This window comes from Nicotiana tabacum, chromosome 6 (genome assembly GCF_000715075.1).
Source record: "Nicotiana tabacum cultivar K326 chromosome 6, ASM71507v2, whole genome shotgun sequence".
NCBI lineage: Eukaryota > Viridiplantae > Streptophyta > Magnoliopsida > Solanales > Solanaceae > Nicotiana > Nicotiana tabacum.
Window position 1 is genome coordinate 45,782,931 of NC_134085.1, and position 19,750 is coordinate 45,802,680.

Genomic DNA, 19,750 nt, shown 5'->3' on the forward strand with positions numbered 1-19,750 from the left:
ACTGATTCTAACAGCAATTGACGTGTTTCATCAACTCAAACGACCAAGAATCGAATCTGACTTTAATCAAACGCATTCGTCAAACAATCATATTCATACCAGTATTGCAGGGCAGACAATTTCAGAGTTCAATTCATATGTAAACTAAGCTAAACAGAACCAGAATAAACATGAGCACATTGTTCATTTAAAGTCGACGACACTTGATTCAGAATATTCTTCAAGCTTGAATAACCGTCAAGACATGTAGGTAATGAAAGACGACTATTCAAATCGATTTCTACTAACTGAAAATACTCAAATACATCATACTACTGAGAATGAATTCATTCAACACGAGGTTCGATCCTAGCACAAACAGAGCACTCGAGACAGAAACACATAGTTCAAAGCACTAAAACGAAACAGAATCGCAAGAACAGAGAGATGAAGATTGAACCTGAAATTTCGAACTTCTTTTGATAACAAAATCGAAGGCGATTACACAGTTTCGACTCCAAACTTTCAGCAGTAAAATAACAGAAGGCTCGAAGCACAGCCAAATCAGTAGCAAAGACGAGCAGAAATCAGAAGTCTAGACAGCGACGAACTCAGCAATTCTCAAACGAGCTCCATTTGTAAACGAACTCCATCACAAGCACGATTAAACCAGAGATGATATGCAAAGAAATCGAAACTCTTTTTTATTTTTCATTTGTTTTTACTCTAACAAAGAAAAATAGAAATCTAGGATATTTTCTGTATTTTCTGGGATTGAAACTAAAAGAAAATCCAAAACAACGAGGGTTTTGTATCAATCAAACAAACGCCAAAAATCAGAAAATCAAAACAGAAATTAGAAATCGAACCTCCGAACTTTTTCCTTCCCAAAATTCCTTCTCCCCCAAAAAAAAATCGGATTGAGTCCTTTTATGAAACGAACCCCTGATGAATGTGGGGCTCGGATTGAACGAAATCAACCCAATGCCTCACATTCATCCAACGAATTGTCTCTATGACCTTCCAATCGCGTGCCTTCTCTCAAAATCGAGCGAGTGAACAAAAGCGAATCTTGGCATCAGAAAATCCGTTAGCAACAGCAAGAGGATAGATAGAGGGACGCGTGGGTTAGGGCTTGATGCTCACTCGCGTGAATTTTGACGATTTTTTGGGACGAATTTGGGGCTTGACTCGCGTGTTCTTCAAAGAAGAAGAACAGTCGCGGTTTGGGATTAGGGGTCTGGGGGTCTGATTGTATTTGCGTGTATATGGACGGGTCGGGTTGGCATCTGGGCGGGTTACTGAGAAGAAGGGGGTTGGGCTCGATTTAAAGAAGAAGAGGGGTTTTGGGCATTTGGGCTGGTCCGAATTGGGCACTATTTGGGTATAGGATTTGGCCCAGATTCACATTAAACTCTTTTTTCCAAATTTCTTTCTTTTATTTTAAAATTTTTTTAATTAAAAATCCTACAAATTAAAAAAAATATCCTAAACTATCCAAAAGTGTGAAACTAAACTAATTAGCTAATTATAAAAACTATAAATAATACGTAATTCTAAATTAAAAGAGGAAAATTAATAAACTAAAAATTAAAAGACAAAAAATGTAAAAATGGACTATTTTTGTGATTTTCAAATTTTTATAAAGCAAATAATTACTGATTAATTCTAAAAACGTAAAAACAAATCCTAAATGCAATGCATGATATTTTGGTACTTTTTCATGACTTAAATAAAACTTAAACATGCACAAAAATGCAAACAATTAAATAAAAATCCTACAAAATCCTGTAAAATGGTAAAAATTGGAAAAAGTCTATTTTCTTTGATTTTATAAAAATGCAAAAAGTAAAATAGAGTCCTAATGTATTTCAAAGTTAAACTAATTAACTCCTAAAATTCAACTTTGTGTTGCAGCTCAGTGGGCGGCTTTCTTGTGGTAGTAATTGCGAACATCTCTCCTCTTCTCTTAGCGTGCACAGTTTGCTTACATGCCGCCTTAGGCACATCTCTCTTTCTTAGTTTCACGCTGGACTAATGATAACTTAAACATGCACAAAAATGCAAACAATTAAATAAAAATCCTACAAAATCCTGTAAAATGGTAAAAATTGGAAAAAGTCTATTTTCTTTGATTTTATGAAAATGCAAAAAGTAAAATAGAGTCCTAATATATTTCAAAAGTTAAACTAATTAACTCCTAAAATTGTTTAAAATCTATTTCATGACAAATTCAGCAATTAACAATTAAGAATGCAAAAGTGGATTATTTTTGTTATTTTCTTTATATTTTGTTCTGAAACAAATTAACCCCTAATTAATTCTAAAATATGAAGTTAAATCCTAAATGCAAATGCCAAATGTATATTTTTTTTTTGTATTTTTATATGAATTAAAATGCACAAATAAAATGCAAACAATCAACAGAAAATGACACAAAATTCACAAAATTGTAAAATAATGAAAAAGATCATTTTGTTTGAATTTTTTTTTGGGAATAATCTGCTTAGGGCAAAAATCACGTGCTCACAGTAGATTAACCCCGTCTCCTCCATTATTTTGAGTATTCTATGTTGTCGACCGGGCTCCACCACGGATGCTATTCTCCGGATCAGTAGAGAGGCGTGTGTCGATAGCCACGTGCGAATTAGCGTCCAACGGGTCTGCAATTGGAATACTGACGGGATCAACGGGCGGTACCTCGTTGTCAGGCATTATGTTATTGTTTTCACTGTGGTGGCCAGACTAATCGTCAGCAGGTAAAGGTGCTAATTGTGAGTTTGACATTTTGAGTTTAAGCCTGAAATCAGAGACACTTCAAAGAACAAGTGTAAAATAGTGTGTGTTATAGAAATTCGTATCAAATAACCACTATTTTTCTTAGCCCCACGGTGGACACCAAACTGTTTTCCCTCAAAATCGGATAATAATTGAATTTATACACGGTTTTAAGGATACATGACCTAACTTGATAAAAATTGAGAAAATCAGATTAATATTGAAATCATAAGTAATAAGTAAATGCAAACCACACAAGCTGAACAATCTTGGCCTTGAAGGTTGGTTACCCTCGAGTTAAAAGTGTCTTAATCAGTATCAGAACAAAATGGTAAGATAACAAGAACTAGTAATAATAGTATATTGCTAATTAATTGGTTTCTCATTGATACGTGACGAAATTCCCGCCGTGATATTCGACCGGTATATTTCGGCCTTGTTATTTGGTCCGATAATATTTTCTCAAGCTAATTCGAACTCGGGGTCGGTTTCGAAGTCACGAGCTCGATGATATTTGAAGACGTATGTTCTAACTTCGTAGTTTGGTTCGATGGAACCCAGGGACAATCTTCAACCCATCGTATTTCAGTTCCAATTTGTCACACAATAGATAAATCCGATTTCAACCGTGTACACTGACATAACAATTTATTGTGATAGTATATATGAGGTATGGAGTGAATAAGAAAATGTAAATCCGTTTCGCCTCAAGATATTAGCCTTATCCGAGGAAGTCCTTTGTCCACCTCTTCCCTTTCCGGTAAAACTTCGCATCTTTTATTGTTTTCGCATCTGACACAAATTTTCGTATTTCAAAAAAAAATTTAAGTTATATATGCTGATAGTACAAATAATTTTTATATTATTAATATAATATTAATTAATTAAACTAAATTACTTATTGTATTTTTTAAGTTTTCAAATTAAAATTACTTTTGAGAGTAGAGTTAAACTCTTCAAGAAAAGAATAGTCTAGTGGTCGAAATAAAACAAGACCATGGGACGGACTTTACACAAGAATAATGCAACCTTGTAGAAACTAAGCCATCCAACCGATTAACCGAACAGATCGAACAAAATAAACCAATAAAATAATTAAATCGTTTTCTGATCTAAACGGCATCTTATAAGTAATGATTACTTCATATGTTTCAGTTTATGTGAACCTATTTTTTTTTTGGTCCGTTGCAAAAAGAATATCCAAAAAAAATAATTCTTTCTAAATTTGGTAATAATTTAACTTAAACTTACAATTCTACCCTTAATGAGAAGCTTTTATAACCACACAAATACTCTGGAGCCCTTTTTGACTTGTTTAGGACCACAAATTCCAAAAGTCTTTATTTTTTCTTAAACTCTGTGCCCAATCAAACAGGTTCATATAAATTGAAACGAAGGAAGTATCATTTATCCCACTGATATCCAAATATTGTTCTTCTTTTTTTTCTTTTTGGGGTTTGGATATACTTAGTGAATTCCATATTTTCTTGGAATAGAAGCCAGCATTTCACGGGCTGATTTTATTGATGGTTGCTTAACTTTTATTTTATCCTAATTAAAGTCATTAATTTTTTTTATAATAAAAGATGTGCAAATATGTCTAAGTATCATAAATATTACTATTAAGTTATTTTTTGTATTTGAATATATAAATTTTATATTAAAAATTCTATATTGGAATTTCAATTGAAAATTTAGTTAATTTGGCCTCATGATTCGACAAATTATGTTATACTCCCTCCGATCCAATTTATGTGAACGTGTCTGATTGGACACGGAGTTTAAGAAAAAAAAATGAAGATTTTTGGAATTTGTGGTCCTAAACAAGTCCAAATGAGGCCCAGAGTATTTGTGTGGTTATAAAAGTTTCTCATTAAGGGTAAAGTTGTAACTTTAAGCTAAATTGTTACCAAATTTAGAAAGGGTTCATTTTTTTGGAACGAACCAAAAAGGAAATAGGTACTCTTGAGTCCAGACTCCATCTGTAACTCTTTTACGTACATGTCAGATCAGTTTAGTTCATATTTCACTGATCAGTCCCCAAGCGTTGCATTTACTCTGTCTATCGCTATTATATAAAAGAGGTGAAAAAATCATTCATCATTTCATCTACTTCTACCGTGACTTCAGTCATGCAGGTTGAACAATAAATACATGCATCGAAAGAACAAAAGCTAAAAACAGAACTTAGAAGGGGTATACTCGTATCGCTTAAACATAACCTATTTTACATGTCAAGTTTAATACGGTAATCTCGAAAATAAAGTAATATAACTTTCTCTAAAATATAAGATAAATTATACTAATAATGTAAAAATTCTTTAAATTAAACTATATCACTGTACAAAACGTAATCCGTAGTACAAAAAATAACAAATAAAACAAGATTTTGAGAATTGACTAAACGAGGCAAATTGATCTTTGCTTAACATTAATAATTTTTCTCACAGGGTGTAAGAAAAACACCTCTGCAAGGAAAAAGCTCCAATCTCTTCTTCTTTACAAATCTGACCCATAAAAAGAACCAAAATAATTCCTGGCCATTTTTGGTCGTGTTAGAGGAAATCATTAAACATAAAAATAAAAATAAAAACTAGAGTGAAGAAAGACGTTGAAAAAAGAGAAACAATTCAAGAGAATTGCTTCATCTTAAACCCATCTTCTTCACCCAAAACCTATCACTACTACGTACTATTCACTTTCCCTTGCTTTCTCTTTCAATTCTCTATCGAAGCATAGAAGTTAGTGATCGGAAAACAACTTCTTCACATGGAATAGTGATGCCCATTTCATGATCAAAGCCAAATTCTTCTTCAGTGCGTCGTAAGAGGCACTGAAACTCAGGGTGAGTTAAGAATGAAATTGGTATAATGTATCGAGTTCGGTTCTCTCCAACATAAACAGCAAAATGGCCTTTGGGGACGTCAAGGGGAAGACCATCTTCATCATTATAGCCATGTTTCTTCCCCAAACTCGAACATTTTTTCAAGATTTGCTTTAGGACTGCAGTTTGTGGCAGCTTGTTTGTTTTTCTGATTGCCATTTTTTGCTTCACTTAAAGTTTTTAAGTAATGCAAATGAAAAAAAGTTAGAGGGTTTTTGGGACAAAAAGAGAAGACCAACACAACACTTCTTTGCTTGAGAGAAAGTGTTGTCAAAAAGTGGTGGTGATGAGGAATTGGAAGATGTAAAGGTATATATAAAGGAAAAGCTCTGTTTTTGGTTTATAAAATTTTTAAGGGTGAGGGGGGAGGGGAGAACATGATCTTGTGGGGGTGGGGTAGGGTAAGGGTGGGTGCAAAGGACAGAGCAAGTGTGTAATTTGGGGTAAGAGTACAAGGAGAAGGACAAGGTGGGGGCCGAAGGCTTAAAGCCCATTGATTTTGTATTTCTATGTTGAACCTCCTAATAGCAAAGAGGCCCTTTTCTCGTGCGCGGCCGTACTCTATTTTTATATCATATTTTAACCTATACTTTATTTTTAAAAACTATTGATTTTGTAACCAACTAACAAAAAATCCGTAATAATATGACCATTATACCCTTTTCAAAACATATAAAAGATGCATCAAGCATACCCAGAATCAAATTTCAGATCTTCTTCGTATCTCCTCCATCAGTCCGTCTCTCCTGAGATTGCCTCTCGCAAACCAGATTTGAACCAGATTCAAATTCCAAATTCAAAATTACAAAATACATTGTAAGTATTCAAATTCATCTTCAGAATTCAAAATAGTTTTTGAATTACATGTTTTCTGATTGATTGATTGAAATTGTTTGACGAACTTCACTGATATGCTGAATTTGCATTCTAAATCTATTTGACGATGAATTCTAACATTCTAATCCGACAAATATGCTGAAACAAGCTGAAGTTATTTAGTTCATATCTAAAAAATTCGGCAAAACGAGCAGGCAAATAACACAACGAAGAAAAAATTATATTAAAACATTATATGAGTGTTTGAATATTTAAAACACTTATGCGCAAAAAACTTCGGCACCGGGTAAAAACACCTATGCCGAAGTTTTTTAGTTAATATTTAAAAACTTCAACAGGAGGAGCTGAAGTTTTTCTATTGCACTGGGTAAAAAAAATAAAACATCAATTCAAATTTCATATTGCACAAAAAACTTCGGCATAGGTGCTGAAGTTTTTTAGTTAATATTTAAAAACTTCAGCAGGAGGAGCTGAAGTTTTCCTCCTACACTTGGTAAAAACTAAAACATAAATTAAAATTTCATATTGCACAAAAAAATTCAGCATAGGTGCTGAAGTTCTTTAGTTAATCTGTAAAAACTTCGGCTGATGGAGCTGAAATTTTCCTCCCGCACTATATATTTTATTATCATTTTTTGAAAAAACTTCATACCGAAAAATGTTTATGTTTTCAGGAATATGTAAAACATTTTTCGTATAATGTTTTGTATGCTGAAGTTTTTTTAGTTCGTCTGCTAAAAATGCTTAATATTTTGTCGTTCCATATGTAATTTTCGGATAAGTTTTTGTTAATTGTTCTGTTATTTTCTAAGTTTAAAAAGAATTTTTAATTCATGCTTGAAGTTTTCGTCAAGCACTGTGTATTTTATTATGATTTTTTGAAAAAACTTCATACCAAAAAATGCTTAATATTCGGATTAGTTTTTGTTAATTCCTACTAAACTTATATAGTTCATTTCCTCTGCTATTTTTCGACTTTGAATAGAATTAATATTAAAAAAACGCAGAAAAAACTTAAAACAAAAACTAAATATTTCATTAAATGTCAAAAAAGATAAATTAAACTACATAAATAACAAAATAAATATAAATAACAAAAAGAAAAACTAGTCGTCCATATCATCATCGTCGTCGTCGTCACTACCAGATGGACGAGCATCTTCATCAGCAAGATTATCAAATCTTGCATACATCACAAGTGTATCAAGCTTGTTGTTAATTTCTTCCAGTTCCCTGTCGTACTTGTGTATGAGCTCATCTAGTTTCAGCTCAAAAGCCTCTATAATGTCTTGCATGATTTCTTCCACTATTTGCCTGATGACAGCATCCATTTTTTCCTTTTTGTATTTTATTATGTCTGCTAAAATATATGTGTTTGAGTGAATAAACTCACAAAGAATAGCGTGCTTATATAGGGGGAAAAAACTTCTGCATGGTATATGAAAAGGCAAAGAGGAATTTTAAATATTGTCTAATGAAAAGCGTGCATGAATGTGATAGGAATGTAATTATTACACTAACACATACCCCCAACGCAATATAATTACTACTTTAATTGTGTAGGTTACTCATGTATACTATGCAATTAATACTGAAACATGCTCAAGTTTGTTGAATTCATTTGCTAAAACTTCAGCCCAATGTGCTGAAGTTCTTTAGTTCATTTCTAAAATCTTCAGCACCTAATGAGCTTAAGTTGTTTTCCCTGCATTCATGAATCCCTGTCATACAGCTTTTTCAAAAAAACTTCAGCTGATATACTGAAGTTATTAAGCTTATTCTAAAAACTTTTGCACTTAATAAGCTGAAGTTTTCTGTACAACATTCATTAATTATGTCATACATCTTTTTCCAAAAGATTCCAGCAGAAGAAGCCTAAGTGATTTAGTTCATTTGTAAAAGCTTTAGCACAAACAACCTAAAAATTCTTCTATTCACTTTCCTAATACTTGCCACTAACATGAATCTGCAGAATGAGTTCAATTTGCGTTGTTATAACTTTCAGTGGGAGTTGGACTCCTGATTTCAAATACTTGGATCATGATACAAAACTTATTCTACTTAATAAGCACATATCATTCAATACTTTCCTGAAGAGAATTAGTGAAGTTGCAAATATTGATTCAACCATATATGCACTAAAAGTATGGTTTGATATCAAACTAAATACAAGCAAAGGAATGCTTGTAACTTCAGATGAAGAACTCAGTACCTGTATACATTTACTTACAATTGATTCACCCTACAAGAATTGTCATTTCATCATCGAAAAAATACATCCTTCAGAATCTGCAGCATTCAAACAATCACTTGCATATACGATAGATTCAGAACCTTTTGCTGATTATCAACATGAAGTAGGATAGCCAATAATGTAACTAGACAATGAGCAACAACCTTCTAACGTTACAGCTGCTTCAGAATATATAATGCTACAACAATTACCCCCTCCTCCAATAAATTCATACCAGTTTGTCGATGACCAAAAAGAAGAAGGACAACTAATAATGCAAATTGACAACCAACACACAATCCAACAAAGCTTTTTGTTACCTTCTGCAATGATAAGCAACAACGAAGATGAAGTAAACATGGAGCTTATACCGATAACATCAGATAGAATTAAAGAAATTGCTGAAAGTTCTTGTGTTTCTCAGAAATCAAGAAAAAGAGTGAGAAGAAAGCTGAAAGAATCTCCACCATGTAAAATACTTAGGCACGATGCGTTGCCTGAGGAAGTAAGAGTTGGATCAATTTTTTAGAACAAAAAAAAACATGACTAAATTTTTCTGCAGCTTGGAGATAAACCAGAAAGTTGAATTCACTGATTTTAGATCATGTTCAAAGAGATACGAGCTGAAATGCATTGTGGACAAATGTGGTTAGAATGTACGTGCTACCGGAATAAAAAATTACACACTATTCAGGGTGATAAAATATCATAACATCCATGAATGCTCGGTTGATGCAAGAAAATCATATCAGAAGCATGCTACATCAAATTTTATAAGTGAACAAAGTATAGAACATGTTCGAGACAAAAAGATAGAGGTTACACCAGCCTTTGTAGAAAATGAAATGAAAAAGAAATTTGGAATTGACATTGGTTATCACAAGGCATGGCGTGCTATTCAAAACGCTGTTGCTTGCATAAGGGGAACACCTGAAGAGAACTATTAGATTCTTCTTTCATACCTACACATGATGGTGGGCAAAAATCCAGGAACGTATACAAGCATAAAAAGAGATACGCAGAATAGGTAAGCAAAACAATACTAACCATCAGCCTGAAGTTTCAAATATTCCTATTTGAAAAACTTCATATCTTATGATTTGTTTTTTTTGTGTTTCACTGTACAGATTTTCTTACATGTTCTTTTCTACTGCGGCATCAATAGTTAGTTGGTCCTACTGTAGACCCGTTATTGCAGTATATGCAACATTTTTAAAGTCAAAATATCGTGGTGTTCTATTTGTTGTTGTATCAAAGGATGCAAATAATCAAATCTTTCTTTATGTTTTGGTGTAGCAGATTCAGAAAACAATGAGGCATACATTTGGTTCTTCGGGGAAATGAGAAAAGCAATTCAAGTCCGTCGCGAACTGGTTTTCTTGTTAGATAGAAACCAATCGATCGTAAATGGGATTAGAAAAGTTTTTTATGAAGCTCACAATGGTATCTACCTCTATCACTTTGAGAAAAATTTAAAGCAAAGACATGCAAAAGCCACGGTAATAAATCTTTATCAAAGTGTTGCAAGGTCATACAAACGTGAAGATTTTAATCAGTTAATGTCCCAACTCAAAAGTATTGACAAGAAAACATACAATTACATAATGGAAGAGCCTCCCGAGAGATGGGCTCGATCGTGGTTCCCACAACGACGTTATGATATGCTAACAACAAATATGGTAGAATCAATGCATTCCGTTTTACTAAAAAGGAGAGAAATGCCTATTTTAAGAATGTTAGATTTCATCCAAGAAAAGTTGGGAGAGTGATTTTACGAACGGAGAAAAAAGCCAAATGAAACTTTTCACAGAGTATCAATATGGGCAGAAGAAGAGATGACTAGGAAGATGGACTTGGCTTGCAAAATGTTTGTGAGTATATTTATTAACTTCATCTTTTTATATCTATTGCAGTGATTTACTGCTTACATTTAAAAAATTTCATACTTTTTCTTTTTGAAGCAAAAATACACTAATGTAGTTTGTCTTAATTTTTTATTCCTTGTTAGGTGTTCAACCTTGACTCAATGTTGTTTAGAATAAATAGTGAAGGAATCGAATTCATTGTGGACTTAAAGAAGAGAACTTGTGACTGCCTGGTATTCCAACTTGATGAATTGCCCTGTCCACATGCAATTGCTACTATAAATAAGAGATATTTGCCGAAATCTGATTACTGCTCAAATTGGTATTCAAGGGAAACATGGTTGAAAACATATGAAGGACATGTGAATACCGTGGTAGATCAAAAATCATGGGATATACCACAAAATGTACAATATGAGATCACAAAACCTCCCGATGTAGAGATTTTACAAGGAAGAAGACAAAAGAAGAGGCATATACCTGCAACTGAATCAGTACCATTCAAGTCTACCAAATGTAGTCGATGTAAATAAGTTAGGCATAACAGAATAACTTGCTTGTCTTCTCTAGCACCTCATCCATATTCCAAGAAATACACTGAAAAATACTCCAACCTTCAATAATCCTTGGTCTGAATTTAGGCTTTCTTTATTGTATGACATAATTGAAATGTGATTTTTTTTCATAGGAATAAAAAAAATAAGCTCTTGGACTATTTTATATACTGCTAAAGTACAAATAACTCATTTTTGTTGCGCAGGCTTACAGGTTTGGTTGCATTTTAAAAAAGTACGCAATGACTTCTATGACAAAAAACATCAGCTTACAGTATGTGAAATACATATCCTTAATCAAATACACACACACACACACTCGCACATACACATACACGTACAACACACAAAAAGAAATGCATGTACAAACAAAAGCTGCAACATCTCTGAGCTAAAGTTATAGAAAAAGAACTTAATAAAAACTAAGAACCATACTGCAACTAATAAATATAAAGCAAATACCAACAAATAACAAGGATAATGCAATAGAAAGTTAAGAACAAAGAGGATAACAATTACATTGATACAAAAAGAGATGAGAACAACAAACAAAGTACAAATAAAACTTCAGCTCTCTGGGTTGAAGTTATACAAAATGAACCTAAAAATTTCAGCTCTATGGGCTGAAGTAAACAAAAAAGCATAGCATTAAAACATAAAAAAGGATTACAAACATTAACAATCATCACCATCATCATCATCATCATCATCATCACAGTACTCCTCAATTTCTCTATATATCTCATCATTATCATTATCAGAGATAACTATAGGGTAGTCGGGCAAAAGACCACTGAATCCAAGAAGATCCATCTTCAACTTGTTGAATTCATCACGCAGCTGACTTTGTTCGACGATTACTCTGTCCATAAGAGAAAGAAGAGTCTTCAGGTTGTTTTGCAGCTTGGAATAGTCGTTCTAGCCGGGAAACTGAAAACTATCAAACTACTGCACAACCTTGTCGAACGAGGTTGAATAACCTCCACAACTACATTCTAGGTTAAGCTTGTTCTGGAATGATTCATTCGCAAAGAGCTTTAGTCTGATTCTCTCCCAATCAGCCTTTATTTGATCCCAAAAAATCATAAGATTAGCCATCGCTTTGTTATTGTACCACTCACACTTCAAACTCTCCCACTTCTACATAATTTCATCCATATTAGGCTTCCTACTTCCACTTGTACCAGACATTGTTTCTTTAACAAAAGCTGAAAGACTAAGGATGAATATAAATTTAAAGAAATATGATGGAAGTCTATGAATGACTATTAAATTTTCAAGTGATGAGATTGTTAGTATAGACAAAGAGTTCACCTAATCAATCTATAAATTTAAAAGTAACTTCTTAGCTGTTTTTACTGCTTTACGTTCAGAGAAATTGAATGAAACAAGATAAGTAGGTGGTAAAAACAAGTATGTGGTAAATGCAAAAAGAAATGTAACTTTAGCCGTAATAAAGCCCACAGTTTTTCTATAGTAAAAAAATAACTTCAGCCTGAAAGATATCTTTTCGGATCATTTACTATATAGTCAAACAAATGTAAATAAAAGATGAAATAGGTGACAAAAGACAAAAAGTAGATAGTAAATGCAAAAAAGATAAGTTTCAACTTAAAAAAATACCAAAACATGCCGAAGTTTTTGTCATAAGCTTCTCCAAAATCTTCAGCCCAATGTGCTGAAGTTATTTAGTTCATTTCTAAAAATTTCAGCACATCATAAGCTGAAGCTTTTCATCGTGGATTCAATAGTTTTGTCGTAAAGCTTTTTCAATAACTTCAGCCCAATATGCTGAAGTTATTTAGTGCATTTATAAAAACTTCAGCATCTGGTAAGCTGAAGTTATTATCCTGGACTCGATAAATTTTGTCGTAAAGCCTTTTCAAATAACTTACGCAAAAACTGCTTTAGTGTATTTAATGATGAGCTGAAGTTTTTGTCGTACATTTGACACTTTTGTTATGACTTTTAACCAAAACTTCAGCTTAAAAAGCAAAAGTTATTTACTTCATGCTCAAGTTTAGCATGCTGAATTTCAACAAAAATATACTTGAAATTCATGGAAAAACACAAAAACATATTTGAATCAATCCAAGTCACATAATTCACACAAAATAATGTATATTCACAAAATCCAATTTTGTTTTCACTTACATCCTTGGAAAAAAAGAAAAAATTAGTTTTTTGTTTACAAGTTATTCTCTATTCAAAAAATTCACAGAGTGTCTTCATATTCTCCATAGTCATGTCCTAGTTGCTCTTCTTAGTTTTGTTAACCACATTCCACGAACCTTCACTATGTCTTCAACTGATTCACAGATGCGACAATACGAGCACCGGACACAGGTTGACGAAGTTTAGTACTATGATTTTTTAGCAACTACCATCTTCTTTCATAAGAAAAAAATAAAAAAATATTGGACAAAGACATGCTTACTGGTGTGCATCTGGGAATTCGTGGGAAGCAAAGATAGTGAAGGAGAAGTCCAAAATACCTCATATGTGACGGAGAGTGGCCACATCAAAAACTCGAGCCCCAGGAAATTTGCTCTTTTTTCTAAAAGTTAAATTTATCAACTAGTAAAAAGAGCAAATTGTCCTGGAGCTCGAGTTTTTGATCTGGCCACTCTCCTTCACATATGAAGTATTCCGTCTTCTCCTTCACTATCTTTGCTCCCCACGAACTCCCTGCTACACCCAATAAGCATGTCTTAGCTAACATTTTCTTGTTTTTCTTTGAATACAAATTTAAAGAAATATGATGTAAGTTTATGGATGACTATGAAATTTTCAAGTGAAGAGATTGTTAATATAGCCAAAGAGTGCACCTAGTCAATTTAATATCTATAAATGCTGAAGAGATTGTTAACTTTTTTTTGTTCACAGAAATTGAATGTAACAATATAAGTAGTTGGCAAAATAAATAAGTGCTAAATGCTAGTAGTTGGTAAATGCAATAAAAAAAATAGTAAAAAATAAGGCCACAAAAAATAGTAAAACTTTGGCTCAATGTCCTGAAGTTTTTTAGTATATTTCTAAAGACTTCAGCGTCTGATAAGCTGAAGTTGTTGTGTTGGATTCAATAGTTTTTGTCGTAAAGCTTTTTCAAAAATCTTTGGCCCAATGTGCTGATATTTTTTTAGTATATTTCTAAAGACTTCAGCACCCGATAAGCTGAAGGTTTTGTGTTTGATTCAATAGTTTTTGTCGTAAAGCTTTTTCAAAAAACTTCAGCCCAATGTGCTGAAGTTTTTTAGTATATTTCTAAAGACTTCAGCACTCGATAAGCTGAAGTTTTTGTATTGGATTCAATAGTTTTTGTCGTAAAGCTTTTTCAAAAAACTTCGGCCCAACGTCCTGAAGTTTTTTAGTATATTTCTAAAGACTTCAGCACCTGATAAGCTGAAGTTTTTGTGTTGGATTCAATAGTTTTATTATGACTTTTAATCAAAACTTCAGCTTAAAAAGCAGAAGTCATTTACTTCATGCTTAATTTTTTTTAAAACAAAAATGTACTTAAAATTCATGATAAAAGACACAAACATATTTGTATGACACAAAAGTGAGCTAAAAAAATAATTAATGTATATTCACAAAATCCAAATTATGTTCAACCAATCCTCTAATCAAAAAATTCAAACAGAGTCTCTTCAAAATCTCCATAATCATGTCCTTCTTGTTCTTCTGGAGTTTCATAGCCGCTATCTTTTTTCCACTTTCCATGAGCCTAAAGATTGGCAGCCAATTCTCTCATAAATGTCAATGACTGACTTTGATCGAAATTGAAGACATCTTCTTTCTTCAACCGCATATCAATAAACTTAAGAGCAAATATACCACAATCAACACTACAAAAAACACATGAAAAAGAAATTGAAGAATCGTTAACAAAAGGGCAAAAAATAATAAACATAAGATACATGGTAATACATATGCGAAACATGTACTTGTTAGTCTGTTGCAGCGTCTTCATCCACATAATTTGAAATTTTTCCATAGGACTTTCCCCATAAAATTTATTGTGTGCCCCAAAATCCAAGCATTTGAGACAGTGTGGGATCAACCGGGCATAAATTCTGACATGTTCAAGCGCACGATCGTATGTTACACTGCCCATGGAATCATACACATATATAATTTTATCTTTAAAGTCCAAAATTCCAAAAAAGTAGTGCGTAGATGTCTGGCCCGTCCTTGGCTTAAGTCGAAATGGAAAGAATACTTTTCTAGCAGATGCCCATGAGTTACCACATGAAAGGTCGAGGCCTTTTACGTAGTTGGCCACCTTTCATTTGTTGATTCTTCCTCAAACCAACTAAAGTCCGTAAGTGGCTGAATAACCGCTTGTTCTTGTTCTTCTTCTTCTTCAGCCTGTTGTTTGGATATCCTCTTTCTCTTTGATTTGCTCTTTTTTTTATCCTGCATTCTCTTTTGCTTCCTTTTGTTAATTATCTTCATCTTTTCTTCTGAAAGATGAATACCATCCAACTTAGTCATATACTGATCGAAAAGTAAATCTGTTACTGCACATCTTGATTTTGGATAACGTGGAAGGTGATAGCAATATTGTTTGCGCAAGTAATATATGCCCACATCAATATGCTGCAAATGAACAACAACAAATGATAACATGTGAAAATACCACTATGAAGTTTAGAAAAAACGCATTACAAAACTACAAACAGCATGCCATAAACTTAAGCATATTCAGTTTGAAGTGTTAGGCTGAAATTTTAGCAAATAAGCTAAAACACTTCAGCACTTTACTATGAATAAAGCTGAAGTTTTCCAAATTACAGTGCAAAAACTTTACTATAAAAAATAAGCTGAAGTTTTGGGAAATACAATTGAAAACCAATTCAAAAAACAAACTTAATAACTTACTTCATCCGCAAGATCAGAGTCAGGATCCATAAGCTCGGTAAAGAATGATTTTGCAATATCAAATCCAGCTAATCTGAATCGACTGAAATCATATTCACTGGCATCCATCTCCAACCACTCTGTAAATCTTTCGATCAATCCACTGTCTTGATTAACATAATGGAAGGGACACCTTCTTGTATTCTTTCCTACTTTCCAATCTTGCCCCCTTTGCTTTTTTTTATACACTACATAAGGATATCTCAACCAAATACTCTCCATACGAATCCTTTTCCCTTTTTTATCTGGTTTTCCTTTTGCTTGCTCTTCCTGCTGTTCCGTCACAACTAACTACTGATGTTCAGCAGCAGGGAGAAAAACTACAGCCATCGTGGCAGATGCTTGACCAACTCCCTGCTGTTCACGACATTCTTGTGTCTCTTCACGAACAACAACAACAGTAGCAGAATTACCTTCTGAATCAGTCCCTTGTGTACTACCAAGTGAAAATGAACATAAATTAAAGTTGGGGATATCACTGGTGTCACACATAGGAGAATTGGAGATCTTCCTTCTCTTAGGTTTTGGAAGAAGTTCTGATGCTTCAGATGAGATCTGCAAAAGCAAGGAAAATATAAACATAAATAAAACTGATAGAAAACACACATTAGGCAAAAAACAGCTTGTAATTGAATTGCAGAAAATAACTACCTGGTCTAAGTGTTACGACACAGATGGTGTTTGCATTCCAACAGATCCTGTATCTTCATGCAAAAAAAAAACTAAATAATACTGACTAAATTTTATAAAATAATACCAACACACTTCACACATGTCTGTGAGGCAACAAGTGTGAATATATGTATTTCTCCTTTTTTCATATAGCTGCATAAGCTCACCAAATTCTTTGTGAGCTTCCTTGAGTCTTTCTGAAAAATCATTCAAAAACATAAATAAAAAAATAAAGTATGTAAAATTTCAAACTGTAAAAAATATACTTCAATCAAATATAATAAATTCATGATCTATAGACTTTGACGTTTGTCTTCCGCTGTGGTTTCCCCAGGCTGCATGCCTTTGTCAATATCAGCGTTTACAGCTTCATTCATTTGTGAACCAACGTCGAGGAGCATTGGAGTATTCTCTGGAAGGTTTTTCTCAACTCTACCTTAATTCAATTTAGCATCATCAGAGACTTTTTGAGTTGTGTCAATTGAAGCACAACTAGTTTCAACTTCCACTGCATATTCATAAAGAGGGTGAATAGATCAACTAGTTTTTCTATATATATAACATAGAAAAAATTTATAACTGTAGTGAAAATTTCACTATAGGATATTATAAAAAAAACAGTTAAAACTTCAACTCTAAGAAGACTGAAGTTAGACAGTCACAAACAAAAACTTCGATAGTTACAAAAAAAAAAACTTCAGCTCTAGAGCTGAAGTTCGACAGTTACAAAAACAAAAAATTTAGCTCTAGAGCTGAAGTTCACCAGTTACAAAATAAAACATTCAGCAAAAAAAATATGTTGTAGTTTTTACAAAAAATACAAACACATGAAACAAAACTTCAGTTCCAATCTAAGGTATCATTGAAATATTATAAACTTCACACTTTGTACCTATAGTAACAATTTCCTGTGTATCACCACGTAGAAGTTCTTTGCAAATAGCTAGTAATCCTGCATACCGATCGTTTTTCCCAATAGTGCTAGACACATCACTTGCTTTCAGTTCTAAAGTACAAACAGGTGCTTGATCTACATCGCCAAACAAATTGCCTTTTCCAATATCACTTTCCAAAGGACAACTCGGTGCATGTTTTTCAGTGCCAACAACTTGATCATCTGAACCTTTCTAAGTTGTTAACTCTTCATCATTTCCATCTTTACTCTATATACAAACACTGGATTGTTCCTCTACACCTTGTTGTTGAACATGTTCATCGACTTCAACAGCCACTTCCTTATGTGTAGCATTATCATCTGCGACTTTACACAATGCATCATGAGCATTATGTTCTTCAGTCTCAACAACTTGATTATATGCACCTTGCTTGCTTCCAATATTCTCAGTTGATAACTGTGCTTCATCATTTCTATCTCTGCTCAATCTATCAACACTGGGACGTTCCTCTTCAAATTGTTCTTGAACATGTTGATCGCCTACAAAAGCCGTTTCCTCACGTGTAGCATTTACATCTGCGACTTTATCTAATGCATCATCAACAACATTAATATCCGATGGATGTTCATAACAGTCGTTCCTCCTATCATTATCTCGATGGTTACTCAAATCAAAATTGCTATCATTCATTCCATTTGATTTGTTGACAATCTTAAACAACTGTTCAAACTTCTCATCGAAATATTCCTAGAAAAAAAATTACTAACAATGATTAATCTGACTAACATCAGCAGAAATAAAAAGACTTCTCTATAAATTAACTTACCTTCACTTTTACAAAAACCGCATCCACAAAAGCAGATCGCTCCTCCTTTTTAAACTTATCAAAAACTTCTTTCACGATTGTGCTTCTTTCTTTTTCTGCATGCCTTTAAACCTCCATCGTTAATCTCTAGAATAGACACATAACAAAAATTCAGATATAGAACAAAACTTTAGCTTAAAAACATGTTGTACTTTTACAAAACACAAAACCAAAAACTTCAGATCAAAACTTATCGAACATATTGTATCGAGTAATTCATTGTCATCAAAGTCACTTGTAGAACGGTAAGAACGACTTTGGGTACGAGATGATTCGCCAATAAAAGGAGTTCGATTCGCTTCTTTTGATCGACTCTGACTACGTGGTGATTCACCAATAACAGGAGTTCGATTTGATTCTTTTGATAGGCTCAGAGTACGTGGTGATTCACCAGTTGAAGGACCCGCGTTAAGTACCTTTGAACGAATTCGGTTGCATGGTAATTGGCCAATTAAAAGCATTGAATTCAATTCCTCTTCTGTAGGAATTATATCCAATACCCTAAAGTTGCGATATTTCTGTTTAATACAAAAAAGTATATTATGAGAAGAAGAAAACTAATACGCCAGCATATTAACACAAAGACAAAAAAAAAGTAACTTACTTCATGACTACTGAACATCTCAAAAAGTTCGGGAAATTTAGGCTCTCCCACACATACATAACGTAACATCCTAGGAACCTGAGGGGTATCAAGGTACTAATCCTCTCTTATATACTTCTCCCGGATATCTGGGAAGCGCTCATAGAACCAATCACATAACGGATAAGGAAATCCACCAAGTTTATACTCAGTTGCATGGAATTTGTTCTGCTTGTCCAATGCATGTTTCAGTGAGTAAATGAGCTTCTCATAAGCCACATTACCCCAAGGATATTCAGCACAAATCTTATCATCTTCAACAATAGATGCATACTCCTCCATCACAGATGACTCGGTCTTTTTCCCAAACAAAATAGACTCTACAACAAGAATTTCCATAAGCTTCACAGCATTATCATCACTCTCGCATACGTGTATGTGATTCACAACATTCTTTAGAATTTCATTCCGAGTCATAAAATCTCGAATATCCTTCAAAGTCACACCCTTGGACTTACCAAAATAGCGCTTTAGAATATTGCTCTCTCGACTAATTGGTTTTTCAACATTATGTGATGTGATCCGCAAACCACACATAATGTGAAAGTCTTCAAGGGTGAAGGAAACATCATGGCCAAAAATCTTGAAACTAATCGAGTATCGATCAATCGTGAATATTAG

The 19,750-nt window shown here is 33.4% G+C and overlaps 2 protein-coding genes across 2 annotated transcripts; one reads left to right on the plus strand and one right to left on the minus strand.

The window, feature by feature from the left end:
* Positions 1 to 5,482: 5,482 nt before the first annotated feature.
* On the minus strand, positions 5,483 to 5,800 carry LOC107798095 (auxin-responsive protein SAUR50). Its single transcript, XM_016621054.2, has one exon. It carries the CDS (start codon positions 5,798 to 5,800, stop codon positions 5,483 to 5,485), a length of 318 nt encoding a protein of 105 aa, XP_016476540.1.
* Positions 5,801 to 9,069: 3,269 nt separating this feature from the next.
* Positions 9,070 to 11,109, plus strand: LOC142181793 (uncharacterized). Its single transcript, XM_075255330.1, has 2 exons — positions 9,070 to 9,216; positions 10,720 to 11,109. Exons 1-2 carry the CDS (start codon positions 9,070 to 9,072, stop codon positions 11,107 to 11,109), a joined length of 537 nt encoding a protein of 178 aa, XP_075111431.1.
* The last annotated feature ends 8,641 nt before the right edge of the window (positions 11,110 to 19,750 follow it).

Excerpts from the sequence above, each read along its gene's own strand:
- LOC107798095 (XM_016621054.2), bottom strand. The coding sequence starts at position 5,800 with ATGGCAATCAGAAAAACAAACAAGCTGCCACAAACTGCAGTCCTAAAG.
- LOC142181793 (XM_075255330.1), top strand. The coding sequence starts at position 9,070 with ATGGAGCTTATACCGATAACATCAGATAGAATTAAAGAAATTGCTGAA. Across the intron at positions 9,217-10,719 it reads ACGATGCGTTGCCTGAGGAA|GTGTTCAACCTTGACTCAAT; the intron begins GTAAGAGTTGGA and ends ATTCCTTGTTAG.